An 18,073-nucleotide genomic window follows, 5' to 3' on the forward strand; every position below is an offset into this window, starting at 1 on the left:
GCCTGGCACCAGGACACCCGCAGCCTGCAGACCGGCATGTAGGATGAGTTACACACCACGCGTCAAGTGCCACCAGAAGTACAGCTCAGCAGAGATCTCAGGTAAAGAGGGAGAAATAGGAGAGACTGGGAAGTGCCTCACATCTACAAATCTCCACCCTTTCAGTGAAGTGGCAAGTATGGCATGAGGCCAGTCCCTCCAGGCAGGTCCTGGCTTGCTTATTTCAGCTCAGTTCAAGAGACCTTTTTCTTGCTGTCCAGGAGACGGAGTTGTGCTTTAGTAGAAAAGATTTAAGCTCTACAGCCCTCACCCCTTCCACACGAACACATGTACATGCTAGAAGCAAGTCTTTCGATGCATTAAACACAATTATTGGTTTCTACAACAGTAGTGCAAGACCTAAGAACGTATGCTTTTTTTTCAGGGTAGAGTGACACCAAACACTTTTTCATGGGGTTAAGAAGTTCCTCTCCCACCTACATCCAGAGCTTATTCCTACCCTTATAACACAGCCACTACAACACTTAATGGAGATATCTAAAATGAAAAGAGAGCATAAGTTTAAAAGCATCCTCAAAAAAAATCCAACCCAAACACCACCCCCCCCCCAAACTCCAAGTTGTTCATTTTTATATTTGTTTTTTCTTCCAAGTGTAAATGGTTGCAGTGAAATAGTTAGGAATAGTTTCTGTGGAGCCACCCCCACAATACCCTGCATTGAAACAACTGAAGAGAACAGCAACATGAAGGTAAGAATTCATAGCAGGGCTGTGGCGTCAAACGGGCAGAAGTACCTACATCAGCTTCCCTGCCAAAGGAAACCTACGATGTGACGGGGGTCACCATCTATTTTCAACTCATGGTCAAACTCTCCCTTCATGGTAAAATCCAGAAGTTAGTGAAATTTTACTGGGTATGCGTTAGTCCCGCTGCATTTTTAGAGAAGATGGAAGAACACCAAATCAGAACAGGCGTTAACATGAGTCACTGTGTAAAAATAGCCCTTCTGAAAACATAACAATGACCCTGTCTACACCAGGAAAATGTTCTCACTGTTGCTTAAAGTAATTGGCAACACTGGAAACCTCAGCCGAAAGGGCCTCCCAACTGCTTCTGTTTGTTTCACTTGAGTACTAGGTCAGGTAAGCCTGATCAGCACTGAGTCTAATCAAAATCATGTTTCAGCTGTAGTGGCAGCAGATAAAAGACGCAGTCTACAGGACTGTTTGTGTTCCTGGGCAACCGGCTCTTGGTGGCCCTGCCTGAGCAGGGGGGTTGGACCAGATGACCTCCAGAGGTGCCTGCCAACCTCAACCACCCTGCGATTCTGTGATTCTGCGACTGCAACACTGCCGGCACTGAAGGATCTCACAGACTTGTATTAGCAATGGTAATTTCTAAAAAGTACTTTCTTAGTTACCTAGTTACCTCTTAGAGAGCTGTGACGACTCCCACATTATGCCCTTTTCTCATTTCCATATAATGACTCTCCCTTTTCCTCTTTCCTTCAAGACTGAATGTTTGTCTTGGGCATGGCCTGACCTCCTTGTTTATAAATGTACTTCATGTTTCCACATCGCAGGCATGCACTATCCTGGCAAAGAAATGGCGACTACCAGCCACGATTAGCTATAATTTAGTGTTTGACTTGGGTTTGCTTTTAAGCCAACAGTTGTTTAACTGTTAGAACATGAGAATGCAAATCTCATTAATGCTCAAGAGCTCTCTCCATTCTTTTAAACTCAGCCCTACACTTTTGATGCATAGCAAATCTCATGCTGACTAATTAGGCCTTCCTCCTGTACAATGTAATTAAACAGTACTACAATTTAGAATTTTGAATATATAGAACTTGGGGTTGTAGATTTACACTCAAATCAATGCCTTGTTGCTTGCACGAGCTTCCCTTTTCGTCGCGAGGAACACTACGCTCAGCCAGGTTAGTTTGCTTCCTGTTTTGCTTTGGGGCAACGTGCACTCTCCATGCAAGGAGCAAAGAGAACTTCTCTCCACAATTTGGCAAGTGAGGCTTTAGAGAAGCAAGCAGGCCATGTTACAATCCAAAAGCAGCCTCCAAGTCTCGTCTCCTACCACCAGAGTTACTGTTGTTTAGGGTAGCTTTTAGATTTTGTCTCCATTTGCAGAGTATCCATTTCACTGTCCGGCTATTCTGCTGCACAAAGACTATGACTGCCCCTTCCACCGAGTTGTTCATCTTTTCAAACAAGAAGCATACAAGACCACCCTCTCTAGCATCACCTCCCTCATAGAGACTAGGCATCTGTGCAGAATCCTGGAGACTGGAAACAAAAAGCATCTATTGTCATAGCTTCCCTCACCCTCTTCTGAGAGGCAGGACTATTTCCCAACACCATACGGAGGTGCCACTTCAGCAAAAGATGTTGCTCGGCAATGAGGAAGAACCCACCAACGATCAGAATGCACAATTACAGGAAAAAAAGTAATTAAAGGAAAGAAAAGAAGAAAAAAAAAGGTTCTTGTATGTCACAGCCAAGCAAAACACAGACACTTTACACTTGTGAAGATGTAGGGGGCACAGAGACATGATTTCTATATGCAGCCCGAGGCAGGGTTTCATTGGTCAGTAACAGTGTGAAATGGATGTAACTGGTGCCACGGGCCAAATATTCCAACAAAAATAATTTGTCGAGTGACCCAATGAGTTGGTTGCATGTGCTTTTAAGTTATTCTTAATGCAATCCAATCACGAATGCCTTGAGGCTTCCTCCACTGCTTCAGGACTGAAAGGTTACTTTCTCTCCAGCTGTTTTAACGCGCAATTTGAAAAGAGGATCCCGGTTTGATAACAGATCTTCACTTGGTGTTGCTTGTTTGAATCCTTACTTGTTGCAATATTTGTGCGTGTGGTTAAGCTAACACTCACTTAGAAACTTAAGTCAAATTAAGCAAACGAGGAGCTGACAAAACACCTAGCATAAGTAACAGGCTGTCTCCCTTCAACATCCTATATTGTGTCATTACTCTGCAATTATTCAAGCTGTATTTAAAACAGAACAGATTATATATCCCATCCAACATGATTTAAATGTTTGTCATCTTTCTTTTAGGCTCTGTAACATTTTATCCACTGAAGTGAACAAATACTGTCTTTTTCCCCTTCCTGTAATCTAATGACATTGTTTCTTAGGATTTTGCTTACCTGCAGAGGTTGCAACTCACAGTGACAGCCGCGTTAAGGCATCGCTGGATTTGGCCTCAGAGGGGACAGGCAAGCAAGGAACAGGGAAGTGACATCTGAGACCACACTAGGCTTTTGTGACAGAATCTGATCTCATGTTTCCTTGTTCATTATTTTAATAACTAAATAACTTTTGCTTTTCCGTTCCTGTCCTAAATGTTTTCTGGAATTGAACTAGGACTCCCTGTTCCAGGAGTCGGCCAAATGTGGTAGCTCTCCAGATGCACGTGATTTTGTACAGTGCAAGCAGGTCCCATTCTCCTTTTACCTCTTCATTTATGCACCCTTGTCTCCTGGCAGGTGTGAGAGCGAAGACACCACCAGCACTTCCCCCCCTTCCTGGGTATCCTCCTTACTTTCCAGCTTCGCTCTTCCTCTGGGTCCCACTGCTGATGCTCAAAGGAACAGGAAGAAAACCCAAAACAGTAAATAAGGAAACTTCCCCACAGACACATGCGTGTGTGGAGAGCCTCTAGAACAGCAGGTCATAACAAAGCAGTGATGAAGGTACAGATATGGAAGGGAGACAGGCTGAAAAACTTCAATCAGATTCTCCAAGGCTTGGTTATTCATTCCATTCTTTGACAGCATGAGCTGTGACAACCCTTTCTTGCTTCTCCCCTTGCACCTGGCCTTCCCATCCTAAACCTATGCTGTCATTTGCAATCTGTTGGTGCAACTCCTTGTGAAGCTGCATGGTGAACTGGACCAGGGAACTGATCCAGCTGCAAAATGATCATTTTTCTCTCCAGACTACTTTTCTTTAGATCGGTTCCTTAAATTGGTCCATGCACTTGCACAAATTGCTGTGCAGGCAAGGCAAACAGAATAGGCAAGGGGGTTACTTACACCAACTAGACCAGCTGAGCTCCCAAATGCGAAACCAAAACCTGAAAAGATTATAATGTGAGTGGAGGTGAAGTAAACCTCCCTGCTATGCTCCTTCTCAGTTTCTTCTAAACCTCTGATGCTGGTTCCACCCTTGATCTTCATACTTATTGGAAAGTAATTGCTCATAATTCATTAAGTTCACTTAGAGTTTGGAGCTCACATGAACCACAAGTGCCAATTTATACAGATTCAATGTTTCTCTTACCTGATTCTCATGCAGCTGTACTAACAAACTATTAATTCCTAGTATGCGGCTCCTCTTTTTTTTTAATTTAAAAAGAAAATGAATGACCCCATAGCCACAAAACTGTTTTCCTATTCTTTAATTGGCCTTTTCCCCTCTCACATATTTATAAAAACCTATTGTATTCCTCTAAAAACCTGACTCAGCCTAACTTTATCTGCTTTTTCCATTATCTTCCGTCTTGACCCAAACCTGTATAATCCTCCTGCTTCAATTTACCATTCTTAGCATCTGTTTCCATCCTGTCTTCAAACAGCCCCTCAGTGTAACACTCGCCACTTTTGTTTTCTCTTGTTCCTTCCCTTCTGCTGCACAGGAGGTTTAGCATGTAGTACTTTCGTGATGTGGTGTTTCAGTATTTCCAGGTCTGTTCTGAACTTCTGGGCTAAACTCACATGAGTGGAAACAGATAAAGATCAGGTAGGCGTGAGTCCAGCAGAGCTGATGGAGCTACGTCTGCTTCCGCCAACAGCAAACTTTGCTCATCCTTCTCAATAACTTTCAGTAAAGCAGCATTTAGCTAATATGACCTGCCTTCTAAGGCAGGCAGGAGTATTTTTGCCACCCTCCTGCTACTGAACTCCAGCACCACAAAGAAATGCTGTGTCTGTACCAGCAAGTAGATAGATGCATCCTGCTCCACAGTCCCAATCTGTTTGCCTCCCAGATCAGTTAGACCCACTGGATTTTGGTACAGTGCTCTCCCATCCTGTGTTTCCTTTATAAGAAACCAGAGGGAGAAGGAAGAAAAGGAAGGGAGAACAACTGGTGCTCGCCCAGATCTCATCCCAACAGAGAGCTGGGATACCGCTGTGGCATATATCACAGAATCACAGAATTGTAGAATCATTTAGGTTGGAAAAGACCTTTAAGATCATCGAGTCCAACCATGAACCTAACACTCCCAAGTCCACCACTAAGCCATGTCCCTAAACACCACATCTACCCATATCTTTTAAATACCTCCAGGGATGGGGACTCAACCACTTCCCTGGGCAGCCTGCTCCAGTGCCTGGCCACCCTTTTGGTGAAGAAATTTTTCCTAGTATCCAATCTAAACCTCCCCTGGCGCAGCTTGAGGCCATTTCCTCTCGTCCTATCCCTCGTTACTTGGGAAAAGAGACCGACCCCCACCTTGCTACAGCCTCCTTTCAGGTAGTTGTAGAGAGCAATAAGGTAGCACTCAAACTTTTCTGCTTCCTTCTTCTCTCCGTCACGTCATTCCTCGACAAAAGTCTAAACCTCCCCGTATTTCCTTTCTTGAAATCTATTAAGCAGGTACCATTGTGCCTGGGAATCCAATTCTTCCATACACTGAGTCCAAGCAGGTTAAATCATCAGCATGGAGTTCTCCGATAACTCTTTCCCTCTCTTGGGTGAATTCTGCACCAACAAGAAGAGATACAGAAGTTTATACCAGCTGTAAATCTAGCCCTTGCTCCACACTCTGCCAAAATGCCATAACAAAGCCATATATTGAGAAGAATTTTCACAGCAAGTAAATCTATATTTTTGCCTGGATCTAGAAAGGAATATTCTATACAGGGATGACGACATCTGTATTTAAAGATGATATCAGTATTTTTAATGTCTAGACTACACAACATTCACTAAATTACTCAAAGAAATTTTATACTGCTTAACTCTCCCAGTGACTCCTCTCCTCCCCCTACATGCCTTCATACTTTTCTGATTTGTATTTACAAATGTGTAAATTGCTATTCTTAGCAATGAGACCTAAATATTGTCTGCCAAGCACCCCTCCTAAAAGATCAGAGTAGAGTTTGGATGACTCTAGTCCATGCATGCAGCTCATCTTTGTTATCATGACCAGGTCACGTAATGGAAGAAATAAAGAAATAAAACCAAGCAGCCAGTAACACTATTAAACACAACCAAACTGACCATTTTCACACCCTATATATTGCTTCACCTGCATTTCAACTTCTCGATAAACCCAGCCTAGCAGGAGTAATTCTGGTATTGCTGGATGTTTTGTTAGGATCAGTAATTTTCAAGACATGACTGCAAAAAGCCCCAAAAAGCCTGGTCTGGCCTCCCTGCTGCCCTTGCTATGAGCGGACTAGAGACCTCCCGAGTCCCCCTCGGCCTGGGTTACCCTGTGATTCTCTGCCAGTGCTCTGTGTATCATCTGAGAAGCCATGGATTTGAATAGGAATTTGGATGCAAGTCCCTCAAAAAGCAAGAGACCTTTTTATGTGCATGCCTGCAAATCAGATGTTCGTTCTGCACACACATGAAAACCAGCTGGCTTTCCATGGGACTCTATTGAGGGACACATCCACGAACAGTAAACACAGGTGGCCAGGCTGACCTACGTCAGCGTTTCTGGTGGGCCTAACACCAGAAACCGTGTTGAAGTATTCAGCACAGCAATTTCAATGGTGACCTGCAGGAAGACCAGTAATTCTTCAACAATAACAACAGCAAGCAAGATGTGCGGTGACAGATGCTGTACTGATGAACTATGGTACCAGATGATAAGAGGCTGCATTCAAACACCTTCCCTGTGCTGAGCCTTTCAAAACAGAGAAACTCCGTGCACAAGGACACGTTTTTGCTGTATTTATACTTTAGTGAAATCCAGCGTTTCCAGCAACTATACCCGCCTCTGCCCTTTGTTTTACATGCTTGGATGACCACATTTCTAGAACAGGTCAACCAAATTCCAGAGCAGTTTATCAGTTGGTTAACAAGCTGTAATACCTTGACTGCAGACCAAGGTCAAATATTTCTGCAGTACTGCTTTTTATAAGGCCTCATCAACATTTTACATAAGATAACATTCTTATCTCTGTATCCAAGATATTTTGCAACTTCATTCTATCATCTATCACACCTAGCATATCTTTTTAATAGATCACATTTAGAAACAGTCCTCATACCTCCCATGAACTTGTTTTCCATCCTTATTTTTTCCCACCTTCTTATCTTTTCATTTTTCTGTTTGGTACCTCTAGCATAAATGAAATTATAAAACAGGAACCATCCCATAATCCTGCAGTAATATCTAAGGATGTTATAACCAGCTTCATGAAAAAGATGATAGGCTGCAAGACTCATTAACCTAGGCTCGCACTTGTTTTTACCATGTATAGTCATACAAATAGCACAGATTGAGTTTTGTTCTGCCTCCTAAAAAAAAACAATCTAAAAATGTTTCAATTGATCTTCCTTCCTCCAGTCTGGGCGAGCTGATATTTATATTTTCCGTAACACAGAAGACAAAAGCTGCACTGGCCTGCAAATGAATGGCTATTTAGCCCCGCCTAATAGACTATTCTTAGCAGTTGATGTAAGTAATCACACATGTGGCAACACCCGCATTCAGGTTTCACAGAATGTGTAGCTTCTGCTGACGGCTTGCAGATGATGCTTTGGAAAGCTGATCACTGAAGCAGCCGAAGGCATGGAAAAAGGGTACAGACCAGGGCATAGGAATGACATGTCATTTACCTGTACCAGAGCACCCTTTTTCCGTGCCTTCCATTGCTTCAGTAGGTATCTTTCCAGAAAAGGTTATTCTTGGCTAGATGTTATAATTGGCTGGATCAAGCTATGTTTTTACCTGGGAAGCATCATGTAAGCTACACTACAGCCTTGCTTCATCTTACCTGAACTTCTGGAGCTGTCTGACTAAACCGGTTAATGTCGTCTCATATCACAGCTTTAAGTCATAGGTCTTGAAATGGGGCCTTGAAATTCTCTTCACACAAGCATAGGAGAATTAAGAATGGCAAGCTTTGTAAGGAAGACTCATGCATTTCATCAGATCATCTGACGGGGGGACCAGGGAAGAGAGACAACGCTTTTGTGCTCACATGGCAAGCCTTTCCTGAGGTCAAACAGAGAAGCAGCAATCTATTAACTAACCTCAAACTAACCTTCAGTTATCAAGGCTGCAAGACCGTTGCTCCCATGGGATAGTGAAGAGCCAAAATGCCTACGTTTGTGCTCATCTGGTGCTTTAAAAGCATGAAACCCAGGAGATGCGGACAGACCTGAAAGCCCAGATCAGGAGCACACTGATGTGTTCCTCACCGCTTGCCTACTACAAGGTTAGCCATAGGGCTCAGCACAGGGCAAAAAGTGCTGTTTCTGTTTCTTTCTGCTGTGACCCAAGTAGTTAATCCCTGTGACCAGGTTCAGCAGGCAGAGAGAAAAATGTCAGCCTTCCTAAACTACAAGGAGACATCAGCTGCCAACAGTAATCCATACATTTCCCCGGTCAATAAAAAGTCCTCACTTTACCAGCATGGACCAGCTGCAGGCTGACAATACGATGAAGCATGACTGCGGTTACTGTAATTCCTCAAGCTGCTAGGTGCCGTTTATCAGCAGTTTTCATCTTTCCTGAGTCAAGCTCATCTCAGCCAGCTTCCTTCTTCTGTCAGTCAGCAGGACAGGACAGACAAGGCAGCATCAGTGAAATGACAGCATGGTAACTTCCTAGCGTTTAAGACACACTTCCATTACCTCAGGTGCGTATTAAGGAGATGTGAAAAGATCAAGTCAGATGAAAATGCAGATGAGGAAAATACTCTGCCCATCAAATCCACAGATACTGCCGGAGGAGGAGTCCCCTATGCCTTACAAAGCACTGAAGGCTTCCAATGTGCAGAGTAATAACAGCCCGCGTACATGACCTCTGCCACCATACATTAAAAAACTGCTGCTGAACAGCAGCTGCTGCCTTCATGTCCCACACGAACTGCAAAATGGATAGGAAGGGCCACAAATCCCCCTGATAGGTGATGGCACACTTGCTTCCCAGTCAAATTGAAGGAGCAGGACATACTGCACGTAACAAGCAAGTTCACAGCTCTTGGGAGTTTTGTGTCTCGGAAAAGGTAGGATCTTATGTCACTGCAAACCTAAAAGTATTATAAAATACAGTACTTTGGTGTATGTACAAAAATACAGTACTTTGGTGCATGTAAAATAAGCAAGGGGGCACAGACACTAGAAGCTCATCTAGCCTTGGTGATATTTCTTCAGGCATTTTCAGAACTAGAGAGAGACCTAGCAGCAGGAACGAAGGAAATGCACCGAAAAAATCAAAATCATTTGCAATGACAGAAAGTTTGCGTTGTCCTGCAAAACACGCTTAAATGGCATGACTGGATCTTACAGAATTTATATGACACAGAAAAATTTTTAAACCAAAATGATTTCACTATTTTCATTACAGTAGGAGAACTGTGTATTTTTTTCAATATACAAAATAAGTACCCAATATTGTTAAAAACTCCTGACACATTTACACAGTCTACCACCCTCTAAACTGATCTATCAATGCATCGCCTTTGGCTACTTTCTTGGCCAGAAGCCAGTTAGCCAAACTGGTGACCTCAGATCACCTTTCTTCCAGAATGCTACAAAATCCCATTTGGGATATTTTTCCTGCATTTGCTGCTATATAGTGAATATTTATACTGTGCTTAAAGCTATTCTATTCAATGTGAATATGGAAACAGCTGTGGCAGCCACTCTCACCACATTATAGTTATCCATGTTCTGTATTAGCTCAGTTTTACAGAACAGAAGCAAGCACTGCTGCATGTAGATGTGACGACACGTACACCTAAGAGGCGTACCCTTAAACACTGCCTGGGCAAGCACTCCACATTAAGCTCTGAATTAAAGACTGTCAAAAAGAAAAGCCAGCATCACAATGTTTTTGCCATACTTACTACTGCCTTGTGACGACAAGCTACTGCAGTGTATATCCAGTGCCGAGCCTGCTAATGAAGCACGCATGTCAAGACTTGTCTGACTGAAACATAAAACATCTCCTCCGAGGAGTCCCTCCCTTGCCTGTGGTGTGTGTGTCTCTGCGCGCACTCTCTCTCTCCCCCCTCTCTTCTCCCTAGAGCATCACACCATTAACAAGAACACGCTGTGCAATATCAAGCTTCAGTCTGAACACCAAGAAAATCCACTTCCCACTGCTAAATCAGTGCCAGATAATCTCTGCAATGAGAACAGCCTATCCAAAACAGCATAGAGAGGAGGTGTAATGTAATTGGAGGAGTAAGCCAAGCTTAGTAAAGCAACACAACCGCATCCACATGCTGTCCAAAGTGAGAAGGCGGCTGAAGTGAAAGTCAGCCTTGAGAAGAGTGGAAAAGTCAGCTCCGCATGCGGTGTGCAGGCTGTAACTGTGTGAGTCCACGCTTAGTGTTAGAAGTGCAGCAGTACCACGTTCCCGTACACGTGCTCGCCTGCTGTCGTAGTGACAGGTCCTGAACCTACCGATTCCAAAATGCTAACCACGCTGAATGTGGCCCAAAAGGATAAAGTGTGTTTATGACATACTTCTTCTGAGAAACCCCTATTCTGACATATGCCACAACATTAAGGGGATTTTAAGTACAGCTGGGATGGGAGGGTGAAGGAAAGAGGGACAGTGGGGTGTCCAGGCAGAGGAGCCATAGCGTTATGGCGCACTGGCCTTGCTCTATGGATTTACGGTGCGGGCGAAGAGGGCCCTTCCACTCTCCGGAGACAGCTGTCATGCCCGCGAGCGCCAGGCTGGGCCGCTCACCCAGACCATCCCCACGGCGGTGTTCCTAACCGGACAGCACTGACGCAGCCCTTGCGCAGGCTGAGTGCTCGCCACGCCGTGTGGCTTCCAGTCATTCACCTAATGGGTCTGCTTCCTCCTCCTCCTCCTCCTCCCAACGGCTTCCCCAGCTGTGCCGGCAGCTGGCACCCAGCCGCAGCTGGACGGAGGGAGGGCAGAGCCGGACAACCCACCGAAATCCCCGCGGCGGCTCGGCGCCCTTACCGTCTCGGGGTCGTTCTCAAACACCTCCCGGGCCTCCTCCTTGCTGCAGTGCTCCTCCACGCACTCCCTCTCCAGGTGCCCTTGCTTGGTCTCCTCGAAGATCTGGTAGGCTCGCCGCTGCCGCTGCCGCAGGAACTGGGCAGCCTCCGGGGCGCGCAGCAGCACGGCTGGGCCGCCGGTCGCCGGGCCGGCGGGGGAGGGCGAGGAGGAGGAGGAGGAGGAGAGGAGCGGGAGGAAGGGGAGGCAGCGGTGAACAGCTGAGCCCGCCTGGCCGCTCCGCACCCCCCCACCCCCGCACACCAAACCGCCCCGCCGGGGGGCACCGACCGCCCTCCCCGCCCCTGGGTCGCCGCGGCCTCGCCGCGGCCCCTCACGGCGGCGACCCCGCCGCCGCCGCCGCACCGGCATCCCCCGCTGCGGCCGCCGCCGCCGCCTTCCCCCCCCGCAGCCGGGCCGCGGAGCTGCGCATCCCGCACCCCCCCGCCGCCCCATCCCCAGCGGCTCCCGCACAGGGGGGCGGTGGGCGATGCTGCGGGAGGGACGGGCCCCCCCCGCGCCGTACTCACTCTGCCAGGAGTCCGCCGCCAGCAGGACGAGCAGCAGGGCGGCCCCGAGGGGCGCCGCGGGATGCGGCATGGTGCGGCGGCGGCTGGGGCCGGGCCGGGCCGGGCGCTGGCGGAGCGGAGCGGAGCGGAGCGGAGCGGGGCGGGCGGCGGCGGCGGCGCGGGCGAGGAGCGCGCCGCTACTGCGGGAGCGCGGCGGCGGGGAGCCCAGCAGGGGAGCCGGGGAGCCGCTCGCCCGTCCTACCCAATCGCTCGCCAAGTCGCCGCCGAGCCGCGGCAGAGGGACACACCTCGCGGCGGGGCAGCGGCCCGGCCCCGCGTACCTGCCCGGCCGCCGGGGAAGGGCCGTGCCGAGCGGCGGGGGGCGGATTTAGGGGGAGCCGGGCTGATGGGCGGACAGCGGGGCCCGGGGAGCTGCTGGGAAGGCGGCTCCCCTGCCTCCGGGCGCATCTTTTTAATAGCTGCGGGGCTCATCGTGAGAGGGGGAGAAGCTGGCACCAAACCCAGCCCAGTCCTGCCTTAAATTAGAAACTTGAATTCGAAACAACCTTCTCCCCACACCCCAATACAGACTCTCTTCACAACTAAATTTTCAGTTGATACCGGTGGTTTAGGATAAACTCCTCAGGAAAGAGATGGATGTGGTTCATACCAGTATGTTGCCCGCTGTCCTTCACTGCCCCTGTCCATCCGTAATGACGCAGCGCATCTCTGATGTAGGAAACCCTGTTAGCTGTGACCCAGAACTCTAGGATCCGAGCTGGGAGCTGTGCGTAGGCTGTCTCTTGCTACTGCTTTAAAGCTACCCCTGTTATCTGTACTGCCCTGCAGATGGGTAAATGTGACAGATAACTCAAGTAATACCAAATCTATACATTCTTCAAGATATCTTTTAACAGCATAACTTGTGTGAAAAAATAAGTCGTCTAATGTAATTTTAGTATTTAGGTATATCTAATGCAGACTCTGTGCGTACACAATAAATTACTGCAAATATAATGTAACTAATGTAAACAATGTATTTATATTACAGATAGTTGAAGTAAAGTACATGAAAACATGAGATCCAGTCTACTCATTCAGAGCAAGCATTCCTAGGCTGGTATCTTCTGCCTGACAATGGCCAGTAGTCGACGTACAGGTAAGAGTCATAAAAATACACAAACCACCATGGCGTGGTCTTTTCTTTCTGTTTTCAGCTTCTGAAGTGCAGAGGAAGAGCTCTCTAGTGTAAAAAACATGTCCACTATCACGCTAACAGCCACAAATGTACCTCTTCTCCATGAATTTGTCAAATACCTTTTCGATCTGTTGGTACTTCTGGCCTCCAGGAGCGGCAGCAAGGTCCCAAATGTGCGCAAAGGCTAGACAGGAACTTTTTCCCACCAGTTTTAAATCCAGTGCTTAATAATTTTATAGGGTACCTTGAATTTCTGTCTTCTAAGAAATGGTGAATTATCATGCTCTATTTGTTTTCAGCATGTCATTTTATAGCCCTCTCTCATATACTTCCAGAACCATCCCTTTTCCTAAGCTATGGACCTTTGGTCTATTATTTGTTTCCAAACCCCTTTGAGCTGGCATTGCTCAAAGAAGCAGTCCCACCAGTCCCCGTTGCTTGGTCCTGTCTTTCGTCACGTCCGCACCTTGTGCTGGCATGCAACGAACCTGATCAGAGTAACCCAACAAAAATGATTAATTTTCATTCAGATCAGTTCCCCCACTGAGTTTCCGCATGGCTGCACAAACACCAAAGGGGAGAGGCTTTCAGGGGTGGCAACGAGTAGCCGCAAGCAAAGGGAGCGTGGGCCTGCTAATTTCAGGAGCAGAGCTGGCCCCAATGGCTTGTGAAGCTACAGCTGCAGGCAGAGGTTTGCTAGGGCTGGCTGCCACGTTCCTCCCTCCGTCGTGTGTCCCCCTGCCCCTGTCCGGAGATGTGGCTGTGCCGTTTCAGCTCACCCACCTGGCAGGAACCTCTTTGCTTTTTTTAGTGTGTGTATGTTTTCTGCCAGGTTGCTGTGCTGAACCAGCTCAACGACGGGGTGAAGAAGTGTAAGATGAGGAGTGGGATTGCAGCAGTAAGTCCATAGGCTGCTGTGGGTTTGCAGCCTGCGCCCCTCATACAGAAGCCATTCCCCATCTTTGTTTTCATCCTTCTCTGTATCTTTTCTATTTATACTTCTTTTCAGACGAAGTGGACAAAACTGCATGCAGTATTCAAGATGTGGGTTTACAGCGGCACTGTCCTGCTTTTGTCTCTTATATTTTTCTTACTATTTCCAAGCATTGCCTGGGTTCCTTTTTATGTCCTGGCCTCTTATTTTCAAAGAGCTATGAACAAAAGGTCTGAGACCTCTTTCCTGAGTGGAGTTGCTATTTTACCACTGCATACATATGGTGAGGGCTGCCTTCCATGGATGCATCACTTTGCATGTCCATATATTAAATTACACTTGTTATTTTTCACGTTGTCACATTAAAAGTGCTATCAAGCGATACAACTGAGCTAATCTAACGGCTTTTTGCTACCAAAAGAGGTGGTCCCACTCTTCCTTCCCTCTGTGCTTCCACCCCATCCCTGGATGCACAATTCTTCCTCCCTCCTCAATTTTTGTATGGTTTTGTCACTGATGTGACCTCTCAGCAAGTCAGCTCAGCTCACTAGGCCAACAGAAAAGTATTTCTTTTTTCTAAGAGCCTTCTGAAATTCTTGATGACCAATTTAAGATTTGACTGTTTAGACAAATTTTGTATTATCTGCAAACTGTCCTCATGGCATTAAACTTCTCCATAAAGTTTCTGAAGATGGTGAACAGCAGAGATTTTTGTGGGTTCTGGAAACTGCTTTATATTGTGTAATCTAATGATAAGTTTCCTTTCTTTCAGACATTTTTTTATCCTTTACCTTTTATTCCATGTGAATACACTTAAGCTTTTTGAAAATCCAGGTATGTAATATTATCAGAACCATCCTTATCTACATAAAAAACATTCCTTGAACCTCTAATAGGTTTGCCAAACATGGCATCCTACTTGATACGCAATGCTGATTCTCCTCCAACATGTCATTCAGTCTACTAATTCTATTCTTTATTATAGTTTTCAGTAAGTTGCCTGGCACAGACATCAAACACGGATTTGGGTGAGCCCAGAAGTCCTTCCAACAGTCACATTTTCCATCTTCCATTCTTCTGGCACTGTAGCATTTAAGACGGATTTAAGCAATGAATTGCATAAAGCAGCAGTTTCATTTTCTTCAAAATTCATGGCTTTATACCATCTGATCTCATCTATCCCAGTGAGGTCTTAGGGAACATAAAAAGCAGGATAGAAAAATAATGCAGAAAATATTAAAACAACATTATATGAACTGCTTGTATTCTCAGCATGTCCCATTTCATTTTAGACGCCCTTTTGACTTTAAAGTAGTCTAGGCACAGAGATTTCCAGATGTAAATCTGAACTTGTAGGATTAGATTCCATTGGTTACTAGACACTAACCAGAAATATGCACCAAATTTAACAAATTTTGAGAAAAGTGATTAAAAATACCACTAGAAGGTGTTTGTCAAATACCAAAAATCAAAAAATTATTTCACCAGTAAGAGAACCTGAGTCAGTTATTCCAAGTTCTGATGAGTATCAGTTAGTCCATCTTCCTTACCTAGCCCTAAAACAAAAACCAAGGTTGCATTTGCCTTTCGGTGCAAACCAGTGCATAGGATGTAGCCAAGCTGTAGAAGTGTATTGGAAGCAGGAATAAATGAGCAAAGTTCCTTTAGGTTCCTGCAACTAATTACATTTGTAGGTACCAAACTGTAGAAAGAAACTAAAATGTCCTGAAAAGAGTAAATAGACCTCACGACTTTATAGTCAAAGATGTTGAGTTATGGAGAAGAGGAAGGGATTCCCAGGTGTGCCCTTCCTTCCATCCGTCATCCCCTCAGCCAGGGGCACTGAGGGGGGAGGGTTCTTGTTGACTTCTGAAGGACCATTTTTTCCATGTAATGTTTGACCTCAAGGAAAAATTGGTTAGACTTATGTCCTATGGGTTGTCCCACACTGCCAAAGTATCTCAGATTTTAGGGACAAATGACTGTTTCACATACTCATTCCATGTTCGTTTCTTGTTCTTTTTCCTTCAAAAGTGCTCCAAAGATGACATTCCTATATTTTTTTTCTATTCTACTAGGAGGGAGGAGTAAAAGGGTGTGATATTACATCAGAATATTTAAAAAATTAAATGATTGTGGAAGGCAGCGTACTTAACCAACAAATCCCTGGGAGAGTAAGCTAGCTGATTCCATGATCCTTGACCTGAATGCACTACAGGCTGGGCACATGCCAAATATGCTTAGCACACTGAGATCTGGAACTTGCTGCTTGGTTATGTGAACTACAGTTTGCAGTCTGATGCCAGGATATAAACTGGAGGTTTCAAGGACAGGAAGCTCTGAACTGTCGTCGTCCCCTCCGTGCCTGTCTTGGTTCCAGGTCAATGGGATTTCCTTTCATTAGGGGTCAAAATGGTGACTGAAAATGGCTTTAGGCACCAGGAAAACCAAATTGCTCATCTGGGCAGTGGCACTGCCTCTGCGGCAAGCAAGACAATGTGCAAACTCCTAGGCAGAACGTGCCACCATCCTCCATGGAGGATCTCTCAGGCTAAATGGCACTGAGCAAATATACTAAATCTCCTGCCCCAACCTACGGTACATTGCAGCTCCCTGTTTGTTAAATACTGCTGCAGGTGATAGAGGGGATGAGGTGGGGATGGGGGACCAGAGGGTCTGCTTTCTGTGCAATCTGAGTCACCACGATGCATTTAGCACCAAGCACCTGGGAGGTGGGAAGCCCAGCGAGGCTCTTGTATTTGTCATGGCAAGAAGAGGTTGCAGACAAGAAGGAGAAACTGAAAGAGGTCCTTATATGACCGACTCTGCATTTTAATTTGTACTCCCTTTGAAAATAATAGCTTTGAAAAGAATAGCTTTGCTTTCCTCCATTATGGAAAAGACCTCTGGATCCCTGGGATCCAAGCATTAGATTGGGGAGTTAACTGCTTTGTTGAGGAAGCCCAATTCCTTTACCATGTGCCTGCCTTTGCATGTCTGTTTTCCAGTTAAGGATATTACGTTAAGGTGTAATAGATTTCTTGCTTGAAGATAAAGTCCCCATCACCATCACTGGAACCACCGTGGGCAGACAGAATATGAATAGCTCTAGGACATCCCTGACAGGTAATTTACACCAAAACCACACACACACATACACATTTTGATTGTATGGAAAAATCACACACAAAATCCTTACCGAAACAGTGCCATTTTGAAGAAGAGCTGAGGATTTGCATTTCTGCTTCACCCAAAGATGAAAAAGCTCCTGTAGCAGTGTGAAGCTTCCCCAGATGGGCCTAACTTAATGAGAAAAAGTATGGGTTCCCAGGCTAAAAATTTTAAGATTTCTTCTCATCATCAGCAGGAATTGAACACAGAGTGCAAGACAGGAACCTTCATGGTACCAATGCAACCCCTGCTGCTTGGGAAACCCACGTGGGGGATCAGGCTGGACCTTCTCCTAAAGTGCTGCTGATGCAGATGAGCTGGGGCTTTTTGCACAGCCTGCACTTTCCTTTTTGAAAACAACAAGTGTTTGAAACACATCAGCTTCACTTAATGTCTGGCTGTAAAATGAATCAAAATAAATCAAAATTGTAAAGTGTTTGTATTAATGAGAAGAAAAAACCTTAAGTGTAAAAAACAAACAGGATGGAAGCCTTCTAAGACGATTTCAAGGCCCTCAGTGTAACGATGGATGGGCTTGCAGCTCTGTTGAAAGATCTTACTAATGCATGTGTGAAACCTTATTCAAAGATACAGGCTGATGTAGAATGAACATGGTGATGAAAAAGGATCTGTCAGAAAGATGAGAAACTGCAACTAAAAACAATTAGAAGCCACGCTTTCATTCAGGCTATTTTCAGATCCCTGGATAAATATGAAAAATTATTCTCCCCTCTTCCAAATATAAATCTTTCCTGGAGCCACACAAACATGTCTCTTTGTTTAGATCAGGCCAATGTTTTTGTGGGAGGAGGTGAAATTTCATCAAGAGGTCTCCAATAATGCTAATGTCATAAAATTTCTCTTATCTAATATGTTCAAATTAAACATTTTCTAATGAAACAAACACAGAAAAAGTCCCATTATACTGCCTAACTCTTTTGAGCAATTAGCATATATTGACTCAAGAAGAAAAGAGTTAACTTTCAAAATATGCTTACTTTTACTGGAGGAAGAAATGGATGAGAAGAAGCAAATACAGATGAGAGAGAGAAAAAAAGA

At 45.4% G+C, this 18,073-nt stretch overlaps 1 protein-coding gene across 1 annotated transcript in view; it reads right to left on the bottom strand.

Annotated features, from left to right (window-relative positions):
• GAS6 (growth arrest specific 6) overlaps positions 1-11,947 on the bottom strand; it is a 43,280-nt gene extending 31,333 nt beyond the window's left edge. The window contains exons 1-2 of the mRNA XM_082334199.1: positions 11,733-11,947; positions 11,167-11,333 (exon numbers count right to left, since the gene is read on the bottom strand). Of these exons, the coding sequence (XP_082190325.1) occupies positions 11,167-11,333; positions 11,733-11,802 (237 nt within the window). The 5' untranslated portion in view covers positions 11,803-11,947. The remainder of the gene's footprint in view (positions 1-11,166; positions 11,334-11,732) is intronic.
• Positions 11,948-18,073: the final 6,126 nt, after the last annotated feature.

This window comes from Platalea leucorodia (genome assembly GCF_965183815.1).
Source record: "Platalea leucorodia genome assembly, chromosome: 2".
Taxonomy (NCBI): domain Eukaryota; kingdom Metazoa; phylum Chordata; class Aves; order Pelecaniformes; family Threskiornithidae; genus Platalea; species Platalea leucorodia.